At 44.1% G+C, this 17,051-nt stretch overlaps 1 protein-coding gene across 1 annotated transcript in view; it reads left to right on the top strand.

The window, feature by feature from the left end:
• The window catches only part of CADM3 (cell adhesion molecule 3), a 104,482-nt gene that overhangs the window by 65,966 nt on the left and 21,465 nt on the right, over window positions 1-17,051 (top strand). Inside the window, exon 2 of the mRNA XM_087913680.1 lies at window positions 15,136-15,276. Within this exon, the coding sequence (XP_087769806.1) occupies window positions 15,136-15,276 (141 nt within the window). The remainder of the gene's footprint in view (window positions 1-15,135; window positions 15,277-17,051) is intronic.

The following is a 17,051-nucleotide window of genomic DNA, read 5'->3' as shown; positions in this document are numbered from 1 at the left end:
CGCCCTTTGCATCTTCATTTCAGCCCATGCGGCTGATGCAAAATATCTTCACGCTAGAACAGGCAATTCTCTTTCCATTGTCCTGATATTTTTAGGAAATTATAGCGATGTCTCATCTTTCCTTCAAGGACCTGGAGAAGGATGCAAAGAACTCAAGGTTACCTAGAGAGCTTTGTGGCTGGCTGAGGATTTAAAACTCAGTATCGTGCCCCTGTTGGGGACTGACTCTGAGGGAGAGGGGGAACAGCCGACAGGGAGTGGGAGTGTGGCTCCGGAGGTTGTGGAGGAGGCTGGGGAAGGGCAGAGGCTGGATGGGCAGTCAGAGGAAGAACCAGGCCCATCCCCTCTTCATCCTAGAGCACGCAGGGAGGAACGGAGAAGGGAGCAACTTGGCTTACGAGAGAGGAAGCGGCCCTGATCCCCCTCATTCGTTGCAGCTGGGAAGAATAGTATATAAGAGAGACGGTTAAAACACAGCATTGCCAGAAGCAAAGCGTGTGTTATTTTGGGCTGAAGTTATCTTGGTTGGCGTCCTTCCAACAGACTGTGCCTTGTTATCTCTTTGAAGTTGGTAATTACTTATCCTGGTCCATTGTGGAAATTCCTTCATTGTAGTTTGTTTTAGGTTTTTTTTATTTCTCCGTTATCTGTTCTTTGAGTTTAGACTGTATTTCTTTCTTTTGGAGACTTATTTTGGAAAGAGGTTAATCTTAAGCTTGTCATTTATTTAATTTTAGACAAGAACAGAATAACAGAGTTGGAAGGGACCTTGTAGGTCATGTAGTCCAACCCCCTTTCAAGACTTTAGCAGACTGGAGTGTGATAGATTTCAAACCACCAGTGACAAGTTACCGTATACAGTTATTCCTCAACTTACTACCACAACAGGATCAAAATTTCCACCGCTAAGCAAGGCCTTGTTAACTGAGTTGTGCCCAATTTTACCTTTTTTGCTGTGATTAGTTAGCAAATTGCTGCTGTCCTTAAGCGAATCATATGGCTGTTGATTGAATCCAGCTTCCCCATTGACTTGGCTTGTCGGAAGTGGGCTGGGAAGCTCGGATATGCTGATCACGTGACCCTGGGAATCAGTACATGCTGGTTAGCAGGAGCCTGAGTTTCGATCACATGACCGCAGAGAATGCCGCAGCGGTCATAAGCGCGAGGACCAGTCGTAAGTCGCCTTTGTCGGTGCTGCTGTAACTTTGAATGGTTGCTAAAGGGTCGCAAAGCGAGAATTCCCTGTGATGTTGTTGAAATGTTTGGCCAGGACCATTGGCTTCATCAGGGGCAATGGAAATCATTCAGAAATCTTTCAAATGGGATGGTCTCTGCTTCAGCAGGCATTGCTAGATAATTAGCAAGTTTTAACCTCGTTTCGAATATTTAAACGCCTCCCCTTTGTAAGGTTAAGTCGGGGCACCAATTTGAAGGTGGAAGGTAGCACAGCGTCTTTTGAACAGGGTGCATAATCCTGATGGAATCCAGATGGGTTTAACACTGCATGCAACCTGCCCTTGGATAGGACGCTCTTCACTGGCGAATGGCGGAGGGTTTGCGCTCCCACAGCCTGCAAACTTTGATCACTATTAATTGATTGATTAATTGATGGGTTTATATGGTTGTTTAGAAACAGGCTTTTCCAATCTTGGCAACGTTAAGACTTGCGGACTTTGACTCCCAGAAATTCTCTTGGCTGGGGAATTCTGGGAGTTGAAGTCCACCCATCTTAAAGCATATTGGCTAGGGAATTCTGGGAGTTGAAGTCCACCCGTCTTAAAACAAGCTGGCTAGGGAATTCTGGGAGTTGAAGTCCACCCATCTTAAAACAAACTGGCTGGGGAATTTTTGGAGTTGAAATCCACCCATCTTAAAGCATGTTGGCTGGGGAGTTCTGGGAATTGAAGTCCACCCATCTTAAAACAAGCTGGCTGGGGAATTCTGGGAGTTGAAGTCCACAGGTCTTAAAGTTGGTAAGATTAGGAAATTGTCTTGCAGCATAATAAGAATATGCTTCTTCCAGCTAGTTAGTAGTTGGATGTCTTTCTACAGTAGGGGTCTCCAAACTCAACAACTTTAAGACTTGTGGACTTATAGAATTTCTCCATGCTGGCTGGGGAATTCTGGGAGTTGGAAGTCTACAAAGTCTTAAAATTGCCAAGAGACTTCTGCTCTAGGGCAAACCCAGGAGAAGGGTTAAAGAATACCTGTGTGCCAACTAAGCCCGGGGTGGAAAAATGGGTTGTCATCCTAGTGAAATAAATAAAATGCCCAGCAGTGAGGTGGATGAAATGGACAGAATGTAGCATGCTTCCCTGCCAGGCTGTTGTACAATTTGCAAACGAAGAAGTCCCTGAAAAGTTTGAACGCCGAGTTAAGAGCTAACATGAGACCAATAGGAATTAATAACAGGCTAATGAAATTACGTATTGTTCATTGAGAGCTATTAAAACTGGAAGATTGGTCCAGGGCAATTCAGTCATATATATATATATATATATTATAAGAAAAGTGGATTATTACAGGGATACGATTTCCTTATTGTCTGGATAGAACCGATAGAGCCCTTTTAATTTCAACGCTTCCTCTCTCTCTCTCTCTCTCTCTCGTATATGATTGCCTTGCATTAATTAAGGAAAAACTGTCACCTTAGATAACATCATCTATATCGGAAGAGTAATATTTATACTAATTAGTTAATTAATTAATTAAGCCAAACAGAGATGGTTAATAGATTAAAAGCATTGGGGGGAAATCCTACAATTGATTGACTGTCAGAATAATAGTTTCCACACCGTTTTTAGCTAAGGCGTATGGCTGGGAAGACTTTTATTATGCTATAATTATTTGCAATTTTAACAATTGGAGGGGAAAAGAGAGAGAAAGGAAATCTTCAGGATTCAATTTATGCAAAAGCAGTGTTTGGCAGAAAATGTTTGGACCATTCATCAAATGAAGACTGAAATTCTGAAAGCTTTTAATGTTTAATGAGTCTGCTGCATTTTTGATCCTCGGTGTTGAATTTATTTTAACTATTAGGCGGTTGCTTCGTTTTCGCTCTTCATTTTTGTTCTCCTTATTGTAAGGCCTTAGTTTGAGGGACCAAAAAAGTGCATGTTCTTAGCCACGTTCTACTTCTCCATCATCCTTATTATTGCAGTATTATTATTACTATTGGTAATTTGTGGGATGAAAATCAAGCTAACTCTTTAAGAACTCAGAAATGTTCAAGAGAAGTTGCAGAATGGTGCCAGATTTTAAATCTTTGAAGATGTAAGAAGTTTCTGTATATCTTACAAAGTCCTTGATTTACAATAGTTTGTCTAAGGACTGTTCGAAATTACAACACTAAAAAAAGTGACTTACGACCATTTTTCACACTTATGACCATTACGGCATCCCCAGGGTCATGTGATCAAAATTCAGACACTTGACAACTGACTCATATTTATGACGGGGGTCACCTGATCCCCTTTTGCGACCTTCTGACAAGCCAAGTCCACGGGGAAGCCAGATTCACTTAACAACCGTGTGACTCGCTTAACAGCTGCAGTGTTTCACTTAACGACTGTGGCAGGAAAGTTCGTAAAATGGGGCAAAACTCCACTTGGCAACTATCTCGCTTAGCAGCAGAAATTCAGGGCTCATTGTGGTGCTGAGTCGAGGCTGCCTGCATATGATATTCCGTTGCTTTTTTAAAAGATTTTAAAAATCTTGTGACGTGTCCATGAACGTAGAAATTCTCTTGGAAAAATAATGTTTGTGTTCCTGTCACAAATGGCAGAATTTTCAGGGGGACCTCAAATGTGAAAAGTCGAGATCTAAGCCCCCCTCCCTCCCTCCCCCCACCTCCGGGAGAGTCACAACTGACCACAAAACTAGGTTTGTTTCAGCCACGCTAAAAGTGCAGTCTGATCTTCTGGGATCTACTCAACTCTGGGTTGAAGAGGGATCCACGTTGTGTGATCCTCCCAAACCGAACGGCTTTGCTCTGAAAATGAATACATGGAAATTGTGCTTTTAAAAGTGTGTGTGTGTGCCTGTGAGTCTAGTTAGGAAGAGGAGGAGGAGGAGGAGGAGTATTAGGGAACGTTGTGTGCAAAACATTTCACTGTATATTAGCAAAAGTTGAAAACAGTAATGACTAAGGATGGTTCCTACAGAGGCTTGTCAATCAAGGAGGCTATCGTAGCCAAAATTTTGCCTGGCAGGATCTGTAATTAAATGATCCGTGATGCTCCTTCCAATGTGATTAAATTTCGGCCTGAATTTATCTTGTTTCCCCAACCTAGTGCTCTTCAGATACCTAAGGACCACAGAGAGGTGGGGAAGGGGGAGAGAGAGGGAGAGGGAGGGAAAGAAAGAATGAAAGAGAGAGAGAGAGAGAGAGAGAATGAGAGAAAGAATAAGAATGGGAGAGAGCAAAAGAGAATGAAAGAGAATGAGAGAGAATGAAAGAGAGAGAATGAGAGAGCAAAAGAGTGAAAGAGAATGAGAGAGAGAGAATGAAAGAGCAAAAGAGTGAAAGAGAAGGAGAGAGAGAGGATGAGAGCAAGAGACAGAATGAAAGAGAGAGAGAGAATGAAAGAATGAGAGCGAGAGACAGAATGAGAGTGAGAGAGAGAGAATAAGAGAAAGAATAAGAATGAGAGAGAGCAAAAGAGAGTGAAAGAGAATGAGAGAGAATGAAAGAGAGAAAGAGAATGAGAGAAAGAATGAGAGAGAATGAGAAAGAAAGAATGAAAGAGCAAAAGAGTGAAAGAGAATGAGAGAGAGAGAATGAGAGCAAGAGACAGAATGAAAGAGAGAGAGAGAATGAGAGTGAGAGACAGAATGAGAGAGAGAAAGAGAGAATGAGAGAAAGAATAAGAATGAGAGAGAGCAAAAGAGAGTGAAAGAGAATGAGAGAGAATGAAAGAGAGAGAATGAGAGAATGAAAGAGAGAAAGAGAATGAGAGAAAGAATGAGAGAATGAGAGAGAATGAGAAAGAGAATGAGAGAGCAAAAGAGTGAAAGAGAATGAGAGAGAGAGAATGAGAGCAAGAGACAGAATGAGAGAGAGCGAGAGAGAGAATAAGAGAGAGAGAGAAACAGAGAATGAGGGAGGGAGAGAGAAGGAATGAGAGAGGGAGAGAATGAGAGAGGGAGAGAATAAAAAAGGGGAGAGAAAGCAAATCCCCAGCGGAGGAATGCTGGACAGCTCCTTTCTTTAAATGAAGAGGTTGTGACTTTTAGCTTGAAAATGTTTTGTCCGTAAACGCAGGATGAATGGTGATCGAATGAAGAAAAGAGTCACCCGCCATCTATGACTAAGTGGTTGCATTGCTTTAGCCCAGCATAACAAGAGTAAGAGGGGTAGCCAGAATGCTTTCGCCTTGATCTAAACTATCAGGCCCCTGAGAAATTCCTTTTCCAGCATCTGCTCAACATCTCTTCTCAAGACCATTTTTTTTAACCCCTCCTGGGTTGTGTCGACAACAAAAAACAACGGTGGAGCTGGGTCTCGCCCCACCCTTGTTCCTCTCCCTCCTGCCTTATCTCGTTTCAGCTTGCAGGTGCCACTGCTGAGCCAAACACCCTATTAAAATGAAATCTTTCCTTCCACGCCAGATGGAAACCTGGCTTTCCTGGACAAATTGGAAAGTTTATTAAGAGAGAGAAGAGAGAGAGAGAGAGAGAGAGAGAGAAAACAGGTTTCTCTCCCTGCAGAGAGAGAGAGAGAGAGAGAATTGTAGCATGAAAGAAAGGATATGTAACACACACCACAAACACACACACACAGAGACACAAACACACTGCCTCTCTGCAGCACAATACGTGCGCCATCACCACTCTTCATCCTGGAGTATTTCCAACAAAATTACCTTTTTGAAGAAGAAGAATTTCAAAAGCGGATTTTCTCTTTCATCAAACTGAAGGAGAACAGGGAAGTGGAAAAGCCATTTCCACACACCCTCACCCACACCCTGCACACCGTTCCTCTTCGGTGTGATAAAGGTGATAGAACCGTGGAATTGGGAGGGATCTTAAGAGGTCATCCATTCCAGCCCTGTTCAGTGCAAGAAATCCAGATTTCTCCAATATATATATATATATATCTGATTTTCTAACTTAGGAGGTTCAACGGATGCTGTAAGGCCAACCTTTGTTTCAATCCATTCCATTTTCTGAATCCCTTCTGTTAACAGGAACAAGAAACAAATGAATCATAGAGCTGGAAGGTGACCCCAGAGGTCTTCTAGCCCATCCCCGGCCCAAGGCAAGTTCCTTACTCCATCGCAAATAAATGGCTGTCCATCCTCTTCTTAGAAACCTCCAGTGTTGGACCAAAGGTGCTTTTTTTTCAGGAAGCAAGGGGAGGTTCTCAAGAAGAGACTGGACAGTCATTTGCCTGAAATGGTGTATCTCCTGCCTGAGCAGTGGGTTGGACTAGATGACCCCCCCAGCTCCCTTCCAATACTTAATATTCTGTTCAAAAGGAATCAGGTCTCCGTGGCTTTAGAAGCAGAAGTTTGTGGATTGGAGCGCTCAGCACTGATGGATTAAAATCTGGAGCAGGCTTGAGATGAAGTCTAGTTCTTGACCTCCCCATGGAAGTCAATAACTCAGCCAATATCGGAAACGGAGAGACTCTCCAAGCCAAAAAAAGAGACTCTCAGAAAACTCTTGTCGAAGTCTCTTTAATAATGCAGGAAAGACATTGGTCCAAGGTGATGAACTGCCCTGTATGGTCGCTCCGGTAACTTTACAGGAGGGCCTTAAATCATCTTCTCAAAAAACGTCCTTTGGATCACGGAGGGGAGGGAAATTTCAAAATAAACACCACTTATTTTAAAAACGAGAGAGCCTCAAGAGGGTTTATTTAATTTTTATTTTTTTTTACGGTAAGAAGGAGAAAAAGATGGCTTGGCTGTGAAACGGGACTTTTGGAAAAAAAAATAGAGAGGAAGGGGAAAAGCCAGGCCTGCAGAACCACGGGGTGGCATGATCAGACCAGGAATGTTGGTTTGTTCAGTTGATGGATGGAGGGAGGGGTTGGCTATACATTCCAGGGGACATTTTGGGTGGCTCGGGTGCGGTCTGATGCAGCGGCCCAGAGGTGGAGCTCTCGCCTCACAGGTTTATGAGTTCGATCCTAGGTAGTGGCGCCTATTTCTCACTCTGGGTGTAATGAGAATATTATCTGCTGAACAAAACTCCGTATTGGCAACAAGAAGGGCATCCGGCCAGTAAACACTCAGCTCCATTCAGTTCCCCAGGCTCCACTTCGCAAGGGATTGTGGGGTCGTTAAAAGACCCCCAAAATAAATTATGGTGGTTTAGGTCCAAAGTGCAAAACCTGCAGCTTCTCCATTTTCGGTGCCAGCAAACATGACAGATGTAGGGAGTGAGTATGGATAGTCCTTGACTTATGACCACCATTAGGACTGGAATTTCCTGTTGCTAAGCAAGGCAGATGTTAAGTGAGCTGTTGGTTGTAAGTCGAGGATTACTTATATAATAGGACGTGTTTGGAATCGATTTACAGAGCATTCCATGATCTGCGGTCTTGGTCTGGCCCCCTTCCTTTCTTAGCCATCCTTCTGGTTTGGAGGATAGCCCTCGGCAGGGTCTTTGGGGGGTCTTGCACAACCAGGTCGCCCCTTTCCAAACAGCCCCCTCAAAATAAAATTCAGATTAGCCTAGACTGGGGGTACCTCACTTTTTAAGAAGCAAACTCTCCCTCCCTCCCTCCCTCCCTCCATGTCCTTCCTCCCTCCCTCCCTCCTTCCATGCCTTTCTTCCCTCCCTCCCTCCCTCCCTCCATATCTTCTCTTCCTTCCTCCCTCCTTCCATGTCTTTTCTTCCTTCCTCCCTTTTCCATGTCTTTCTTCCCTTCCTCTCTCCCTCCCTCCATATCTTCTATTCCTCCCTCCCTCCTTCCATGTCTTTCCTTCCTTCCTCCCTTTTTCCATGTCTTTCTTCCCTCCCTCCCTCCCTCCTTCTATGTCTTTCTTCCCTTCCTCTCTCCCTCCCTCCATATCTTCTCTTCCTTCCTCCCTCCTTCCATGTCTTTCCTTCCTCCCTCTCCTTTTCCATGTCTTTCTTCCCTCCCTCCCTCCTTCCATGTCTTTCCTCCCTCCCTCTTTTTCCATGTCTTTCTTCCCTCCCTCCCTCCCTCCCTCCATATCTTCTCTTCCTTCCTCCCTCCTTCCATGTCTTTCCTTCCTCCCTCTCCTTTTCCATGTCTTTCTTCCCTCCCTCCCTCCTTCCATGTCTTTCCTCCCTCCCTCTTTTTTTCCATGTCTTTCTCCCTCCCTCCCTCCCTCCCTCCCTCCCTCCATATCTTCTCTTCCTTCCTCCCTCCTTCCATGTCTTTCCTTCCTCCCTCTCCTTTTCCATGTCTTTCTTCCCTTCCTCCCTCCTTCTATGTCTTTCTTCCCTTCCTCTCTCCCTCCCTCCATATCTTCGCTTCCTTCCTCCCTCCTTCCATGTCTTTCTTCCCTCCCTCCCTCTATGTCTTTCTCCCCTTCCTCTCTCTCTCCCTCCCTCCATATCTTCTTTTCCTTCTTCCCTCCATGTCTTTCCTTCCTTCCTTCCCTCCCTACATGTCCTTCCTTCCTTCCTTCCTTCCTTCCTTCCTCTTCCCTGGGAGGATGGGAAGGCGCCTCTTTTTTTGTCTTTATAAGGAGGAATATTGAAAGCTGTCAAGACTGGCAAGGAAGGAAGAAGGCTCTCCAAGCCACCAAGTGCATTCAATAAAGAGGATGCTTATTATGGGGCATCTTGCTGCTAAGCCCCGTGTGGGCCTGCCGAGAGAACGTGGATTTAATTGGCAGGCCTGCTGGGCCGGCGAACAAGCCAAGCATGGAAGGCCAGGGAGGGTTCCAGACGGCGCATATGGAAGGTTCCTGCCTTGGCAAAGCATGGAGACCATGGAAAGGAAATGGCGTGGATCTGCAGCTGAGGAAGAGGGAGGGGGAGGGAGAGGAGAGAGAGAGAGAAGAAAGAGAGAATGAGAGGGGGAAGAGAGAGAGAAGGAAGAAAAGGGGGAGAAAGAGGGAAGGAGGAAGAGAAGGGAAGAAGAAGAGGAGGAAGAAAGAGAGAGAGAGGAAGGAGGGAAGAAAGAAAGAAAGGAGGAAGAAGGAAAAGAGGAAGAGGAAAGGAGGGAAGAAAGAAAGAAAGGAGGAAGAAAGAGAGAGAGGAAAGGGAGGAAGAAAGAGGAAGAGAAAGAGGAGGAAGAAAGAGAGGAGAGAGGGAAAGGAGGAAGAAAGAGAGAGGAAGGGAAAGAAAGAGAGGAAGAAAGAGAAGAGAGAGGGAGAGGGGAGAAAGGAAGGAGGGAAGAAAGAAAGAGGAAAAGGGAAAGGGAAGAAAGAGGGAGAAGGAGGGAAGAAAGAGAGAGGAGAAAGGGGAGAAGAAAGAGGGAAGGAAGAAAGAGAAGAAAGAGAGGGAGAGAGGGAAAGGGAGGAAGAAAGAATGGAAAGGGAGGGAAGAAAGAGAGGGGAAGGGAGAAGAAAGAGGAGGAAGAAAGAGAAGAAAGAGAGGGAGAGAGGGAAAGGGAGGGAAGAAAGAGAGGGAAGAAAAAGAAAGAAAGAGGGAGGGAGAGAAAGAAAGAAAGAAAAAGAGAAAGACGGTCATAAGTCACTTTTTTCAATGCCACAGTGACTTTGAACAGTCACTAAATGAACTGCTGTAAGCTGAGAACTACCTGAAATAAGTCAGTTTTCTGTGGTTACAGATCCTATTCGGAGCATGAACCTCTAGTACAGCCGGAAGGGAGAGCGCATGGGACTGGGGCATACAAACGAAGGGTGTTGCTTGTGCAGATGAGCATTGAACATATTTCTGATGCTTCCTGAACACCATGGGGAAATCTTTAAGGGAGATCACATGCGGTGGGGCTAGGGAAAAAAACAACGATCCAGATCTACTCTCAGCCCCCAAATCTGGACAGGGGGCCTCAGTGGAGTTCCCGAATGCTAAAAGGAAACTGGACCACTGGCCACAGAATCCCCAAGAAACTGTGGGTTTCTTCCTACATTTCCAAGTTGTCCCAGTGCCCAGAAATCTTGTCAAATTGCAAAGGTTTGCAAGAGAAAGGCTAAAAAACAAAAAAAAAATCCCTCAAATTTCAGCTGGTAGATCGCGCAAGCATTCAGCCATCTCATCCGACGTTCCTCCGCATGTTGTTCTGAAACCCACCGTCAGTCTCCATCACGCTTTGCAAAGTGGCTGACAGATCAAGTCGCTTTCTGCCTCCGGAGGTCCCCCCCAACCCCTCATGTCTGTAGCTGGAGGAAGCATAAAACATCCCTGTTTTTTCCAGAAAGCTTCCTGCAAAGGCTTTTTTTTTTTCTCCACGGGCAAATTTTTGCGTTTTGTTTATTTTCATTTATTTTCCCTTCCTTTCTTTTTATTTGGCTGCCAAACATACAAGAAACAGGTTGCAAGCTCTGCTTGTTCTTTGCTGTCTGGGGAGAAGAAGAAGAAGGAGGAGGAGGAGGAGGAGGAGGAGGAGGAGGAGGAGGAGGAGGAGGAGGAGGAGGAGAAGAGAAGAGGAGAAGAAGAAGAAGAAGAAGAAGAAGAAAAGGAGGAGGAGAGGAGGAAGAAGAAGAAGAAGGAGAAGAAGAGGAGGAAGAAGAAGGAGGAGGAAGGAGGAGAAGAGGAGAAGAAGAAGAAGAGGAGGAAGGAGGAGAGGAGGAGGAAGAAGAAGAAGAGGAGGAAGAGAAGGAGAAGAAAAAGGAGGAGGAGGAGGAGGAAGAAGAAGAGAAGAAGAGAAGAAGGAGAAGGAGAGAAGGAGGGAGGAGGAGGAGGAGGAGGAGGAGAGGGAGGAGGGGAGGAGGAGGAGGAGGAGGAGGAAGAAGAAGAAGAAGAAGAAGAAGAAGAAGAAGAAGAAGAAGAAGAAGAAGAAGAAGAAGAAGAAGAAGAAGAAGAAGAAAGGAAGACAAGAAAATGGACCTTTCCCCCTTCGCTGCCACCAGTCAGATTTCCCTTCACCCAGCACCCTTCACCATAACTCCACCTCGTCCTCCTTTGGTTTGAGATGGGAAGATTGACAGCTGAGGAGGGACAAGGATGCTGTGTCTCTCTCTTTCCAGTTTTCTTCTGACAACTAAAGAGCCAGAATAACGGGGTTGACTTCTGACAGCAGAAGGTAACTAAACCTCCCGCCGCACAAGGATCAACGCTTCGGGTGACAAAAAGACAGAGAGAAAAAAAAGGAAATGTGAACCCAGCACATCTGGCGGAGGAAAAATGAACCCAGCACATCTGGCGTGGACCAGTTTCTCGCCTCCAGGGATGGAAGAAGTGTTCTTTAGAAGTGTTGGAAGAATTGCGAGAGCGCCATCACTCGAGACCTTCCAGGAGAGGTTGGATTGCCATGGGTCAGAAATGGCGCAGGGTTGGACTGGATTATCTGTTAACCTGTTATCTGAATTATCCTTCTGGGTTCAGTTCCAAGTTGGGGGGAAAAAAAGACACTGGAAACATGGAGGGCTGTTTTGGAAAGGTGGTTTAATGGCGGACAGGACCACACGGCCTGGAGCTCCAGAGCGAAAAGGGCCATCGCATGCTTCAAGGCGTTGGGTGAAAGAAAAGAAGGGAGGGCTGAGATGCTGAGAGTCCCTGGGGTTTTATACCCTCTGTTGGGATTTGAATTTGGGCTCGTATCCTGATTGGTTGTCAGACTCCCATGGGGCCATGCAGGAGCAACTCTGTAGGTTGTCTTTTGAGTCCCAGGCTTGGTTGAGCCTTGCTGGATGATGATGATGTAATGTGATGATGATGTAAAGGAATTGCTGGGCAATTCCTATTATGGATCGACCTGGAGTAGATCTTTGTTATGTAAAATAGACTGGCCAGGCCAGAGTAATGGTCCATTGGCAAAGGAGGTGTGGGGGCTGCGTTTCTGACTCTTTGGGTTTCTACTTTTCTTTTTTAGGGGAAATATTCTGCCTTTTTAATATTTCCTAGCATATTTCATTTTTCTAGGAGAAGGGTGGGTGCTAACTTCCTACAGAAGCCTTCCCATCCCCGAGTTGGCCAAATGGACTGCTCTGATTTATTTTTATTTATTTTATTTCTTTTAAAAAGGACACCCTTAATTTTGCTTCTGCTTGGAAACTTTTTCTGGACTTTCTGCTTGAGATGAGGGGGAAAAAAAGATGAAATTTTGATTTGGGGTTTTGCCGATGAGATCGGTTTGTTGTTATAGAAATGGCTAAAGTTAATTACTGGCGGCCTTCAGATGAGGACTGCAACTGAGCCCAAAATTTATGTGGGCAGATGTTCAAGTGAGCATTGCCTCCCTTTTACAATCTTTCTTACCATTCGTTAAGTCAGGGATCCCCAAACTTGGCTCTGCTGGCTGGAGAATTCTGGGAGTTGAACTCCACAAGTTCTTAAACTTGCCCAGTTTGGAGACCTCTGCATTAAGTGAATCACTGCTGTTGTTAAGTGAGTCCACGTGTTGGTTAAGGCTTCCCCGTGGGCTTTGTTTGCAACCATCGTAAGTACATGCCAGTGGCCAAGCATCTGGATTTTTGATCACGTGGACACGAGGATGCAGCCAGAGTCGTAAGTGTGAAAAACAGGCATAAGCCACTTTTTTCCGGGGCTGTTGTAACTTTGAACGGTCACTAAACAGACTGTTGCAAGTTGAGGACTCCCTGTATTATATAAAAGTCGAACGTTGAGGTTTTGTACCATTACTTTTTATTCCAAAGCAGTGGGGAGTTAACAAGTGTTCTTCCTTCCGCCCCCACCTTCTATCCTACACATTTTCCCATTCCTTATTTTCCTATTATTTTCTTTTGCCTTTCGTACTTTGATAAAACTAATAAGATGTTGAGAAAAGCCTTTTCTATTCGTGCCACGGATCTGCAAAGCTCTGAGGAGGCATCAGGTGGGGCCAGAAGCAGGACCAATCCCAATTTAGCAATTGGCAAAGGAGCCAGAAACTGGCGCAAACAGGTAGAATAAGAATAGGATATAGAATATAGAATATAGAATAGCATAGAGAGGAGAGGAGAGGAGAGGAGAGGAGAGGAGAGGAGAGAAGAGAAGAGAAGAGAAGAGAAGAGAAGAGAAGAGAAGAGAGGAGAGGAGAGGAGAGGAATGGAATGGAATGGAATAGAATAGAATAGAATAGAATAGAATAGAATAGAATAGAATAGAATAGAATAGAATTCTTTATGTGCCAAGTGTGATTGGACACACAAGGAATTTGTCTTTCGTGCAAATACTCTCAGTGTACATAAAAGAAAAGAGACATTCGTCCAGAGTCAAGAATCATCGGGTACAACAATTAATTATTGTCATAGGGTACAATAAGCAATCAAATCATACTAGGAAAGAGTCCATATAAATCATAAGGATACAAGCGGCAAAGTTAAAGCCATACAGTCACAAGTGGGAGGGGATGGGTGATAAGGAGTGATGACAAGATTTAACAGTAATAGTAGTGCAGACTTTGTAAATAGTTGCAGTGTTGAGGGAATTATTTGTTTAGCAGAGTGATGGCATTTGGGGGAAAAAAACTCCCCTTGTGTCTAGTTGTTCTGGTGTGCAGGGCTCTATAGCATCGTTTTGAGGGTGGGAGTTGAAACAGTTTATATCCAGGATGTGAGGAATCTGCCAATATTTTCACAGCCCTCTTTTTGACCCCTGCAGTATACAGGTCCTCCATGGAAGGCAGGTTTGGTAGCCGTTGTTTCTGAATTCAGCTTGGCATCTGAATCTGGCTTTATCTCTGGCTACAAGCAAGGTTTCTTTGAGCATTGCTTAGAGCGGGGTGCACAGGAGAAATCGGGGGGGGGGGACACCCCCAGTTCTTGCTGTGGAAAGACACTCTTTCCCCTCCTCTCTGCCAGCCTTGGGACCCTTCCACCATGCCCAACGGGGGGGCTTCTGAAATCCAATTTAGCCATTGGGACCAAGCCCGATCGCGCCCACTTGGCTAAATTCCTTGGCTAGCCAGCCACATCATGTGAAGTGTTGGAAGCTTCGCTGTGTGGCTGTTTCCAAAGGGCTGCCTCTGAATAGAAACACACGGGGGGGCAGACAAGGGGCTGGTTGTTGTTTGTTGGGGGTGGGGGGTGGGGTGGGGGGCAGCAACAGCAGAAGCTCTGGGTTTGGGAACCCGGCCAAGAGATGTTTGTGGATGGAGAGGAACTGGCGGTGGCGGGGGGTCATGACCTGCCTTTCCTGGATTAACTAGGCGGTGCAGAATGTGCTGAAATGGAAGACACCCCCAGCATTTTTGGAGGAGTGTGTGTGTGTGTGTGTGAACGAAATGCTTAGGGGTTTTTTTTGCTGGTGCTGCCAAGAGAGTCTTGAGTTCCTTTGCTTTCCTTAGCCAGTCCAACAGCTCCGGGAAACGGGACGAAAAGGATCCGTGGCTAAGCATCCACAGCGGACCTAAGCTTCTAGTCCTCGAGATATCAAAAAGAGGAAAAAAAGAGAGGCCGGCACTCCCCCCTGCTGGCCAAAACTGAGTGGGTTTCAAGGGTTGGGGTGTAAGGAGCTTTCGATGACTCCCTTAAAGTCGGCTCATCATCTCTGCCTCCATGTATTTATTTACTAGCTCGATACCTACAAAACTTTGTGGTCGGGCTTAGTTTTGGGGGAGGAATACGAGGGGAGAATTGTGCCTCTGCCTACCAGCATCCATCGGTATTCATCTGACTAGCGTCCTGTCAGTGTGTGAGAGAGTTGATGGCTGTTTGGAAACTGAAACAATATTTGCTGTGTGAGCAAGGAGGAGACAGCAAGGAGCCTGGGCGTGGCTTAGCTCAACTGTTCTGTACTAAAGCTGCTTGGTTGCTGTGAAACTAAAACCGAAACTCCTCTGCTTGTGTTTTGCATTTGGAAAAGATTTCTTTTCAGGTGGGGAGAGGGATTAGAACTCCTTAGCATCAGAGCGTGTTAATAATAATAATAATAATATATGAAATACTCTAAATGCTCTGAGGGTCTTTTCGAAGAATCCTTTCTTAGTGAGCCCCTAGGAGCCAAGAGGAACTTAGGTGCCAAGTTTCAAGTTTGAAGGCTTTATGGTGCTGGAGATTTTGTGACGATGCGTGAGTGGCATATTTCGCTTTTATAGATATATATAGAGATATATAGATATAGATATATTTATTTTTTAAACAGGAAGCCAGCCGGTGACCTCCGATGAAGTCGTGGTGGCGGGTTCAAAAGTCATCCTTTCCTGCAAGGTAGAAGATCCAGAAGATTCCTCGCTCCAGTGGTCCAATCCTGCTCAGCAGACGCTCTACTTTGGAGAAAAACGAGGTAGCTCCTGCAGCATTTTCCCTCTTCCGGCCCAGAGGCAGGAGGCCGACAGCTGTGGCTGCTGCCAGTGACAATCCCCAAATTTATTTACTGTGGTTTATCCTTAAATCCCAACGACGGGGAAAACGCCGTAGACTGTCAGAGCCGCCAATAACAAATGCAATTAGCCTCCGGCCAAATCCCTCCGGTTCAATTTGGAACCGGGTTTTGCAAACCAAGCTTCTGTTTTGTCGCGCGTTATAGTTTCTGGCGCTTGCAACCTGTCGTCTTTTCGGCGTCCAAATCCGCCTTCCAAGCCCCCTCTTGACGTCATGGAGAGGAAGGTAAAAATCCAGAGGCCTCTCCAAGAACCTCGACTCTTGTCAAATAAAAGGAAACCAAGCCTTTGCTTCAATGGGGATTCCTCCCACCTGGGTAAAGGAGATAAGGGACCATCTACAAACCTTAAAGATGTCTGTTTTCCTTGCTCACCGGCGGCGATTCGAAATTGCCTCCAAACGACCAGCAAAAAAATTATTTTTTTCCCCTCCTCAAGGAGAATATTAGGGGTGATTTTTTTCCCTAACCTCGAAGCTATTAATATGCTACAAACACAATACATCTTTATTGTTGATGTAATCTATATATTTTCAGCATCCTCCTCCTTCTCACTAACCAGGCATGACTAACACATTCGAAAGGCCACACTTGAAAATCGGTGTTAAAAAAGGCAAAACGATTTGCTTTAAAAAAAGCCCAAATAGGGCACTTTAAAAATCTTGGAGAGTTGAGGCTGTTGTTTTTGCTCTAAACTGAAAATGAGTTATTTTGGATCATGCATATCTGATTGACCGGAAAACCATTTATCTCAAATGGCTTGAGCAATAGAAAAAAAATCTATATTTTTGTATTGTATTGTATTCTAATCTATTCTATTCTTTCATTCTTAGTTCTATTCTTTCATTCTTAATTCTATTCTTTCATTCTTGATTCTATTCTATTCTTATTCTATTCTTTATTTATTCTGTTTCAATCTATTCTATTCTATTCATTATTCCATTCCATTCTATAATTTCTCTTCTCTTCTTTCCATTTCTTTTCTATTCTCTTCTTTCATTCTTAGTTCTATTCTTTCATTCTTAATTCTGTTCTATTCTTATTCTATTCATTATTCCATTCCATTCTATAATTTCCTTCTTCTCTTCTTTCCATTTCTTTTCTATTCTTTTCTATTCTTTCATTCTTAATTCTATTCTTTCATTCTTAATTCTGTTCTATTCTTATTCTATTCATTATTCCATTCCATTCTATAATTTCTCTCTTCTTCTTCTTTCCATTTCTTTTCTATTCTTTCATTCTTAGTTCTATTCTTTCATTCTTAATTCTGTTCTATTCTTATTCTATTCATTATTCCATTCCATTCTATAATTTCTCTTCTCTTCTCTTCTTTCCATTTCTTTTCTATTCTTTTCTATTCTTTCATTCTTAGTTCTATTCTTTCATTCTTAATTCTGTTCTATTCTTATTCTATTCATTATTCCATTCCATTCTATAATTTCTCTTCTCTTCTTTCCATTTCTTTTCTATTCTTTCATTCTTAGTTCTATTCTTTCATTCTTAATTCTGTTCTATTCTTATTCTATTCATTATTCCATTCCATTCTATAATTTCTCTTCTCTTCTCTTCTTTCCATTTCTTTTCTATTCTTTTCTATTCTTTCATTCTTAGTTCTATTCTTTCATTCTTAATTCTATTCTATTCTTATTCTATTCATTATTCCATTCCATTCTATAATT

The sequence above is a fragment of the Pseudonaja textilis genome, chromosome 16 (genome assembly GCF_049901715.1).
Source record: "Pseudonaja textilis isolate UNSWEBS1 chromosome 16, rPseTex1.2, whole genome shotgun sequence".
NCBI classification, from domain to species: Eukaryota; Metazoa; Chordata; class Lepidosauria; order Squamata; family Elapidae; genus Pseudonaja; species Pseudonaja textilis.
Note: the sequence above shows the minus strand (reverse complement) of the source record. Positions and strands in the feature narration are given on the sequence as shown.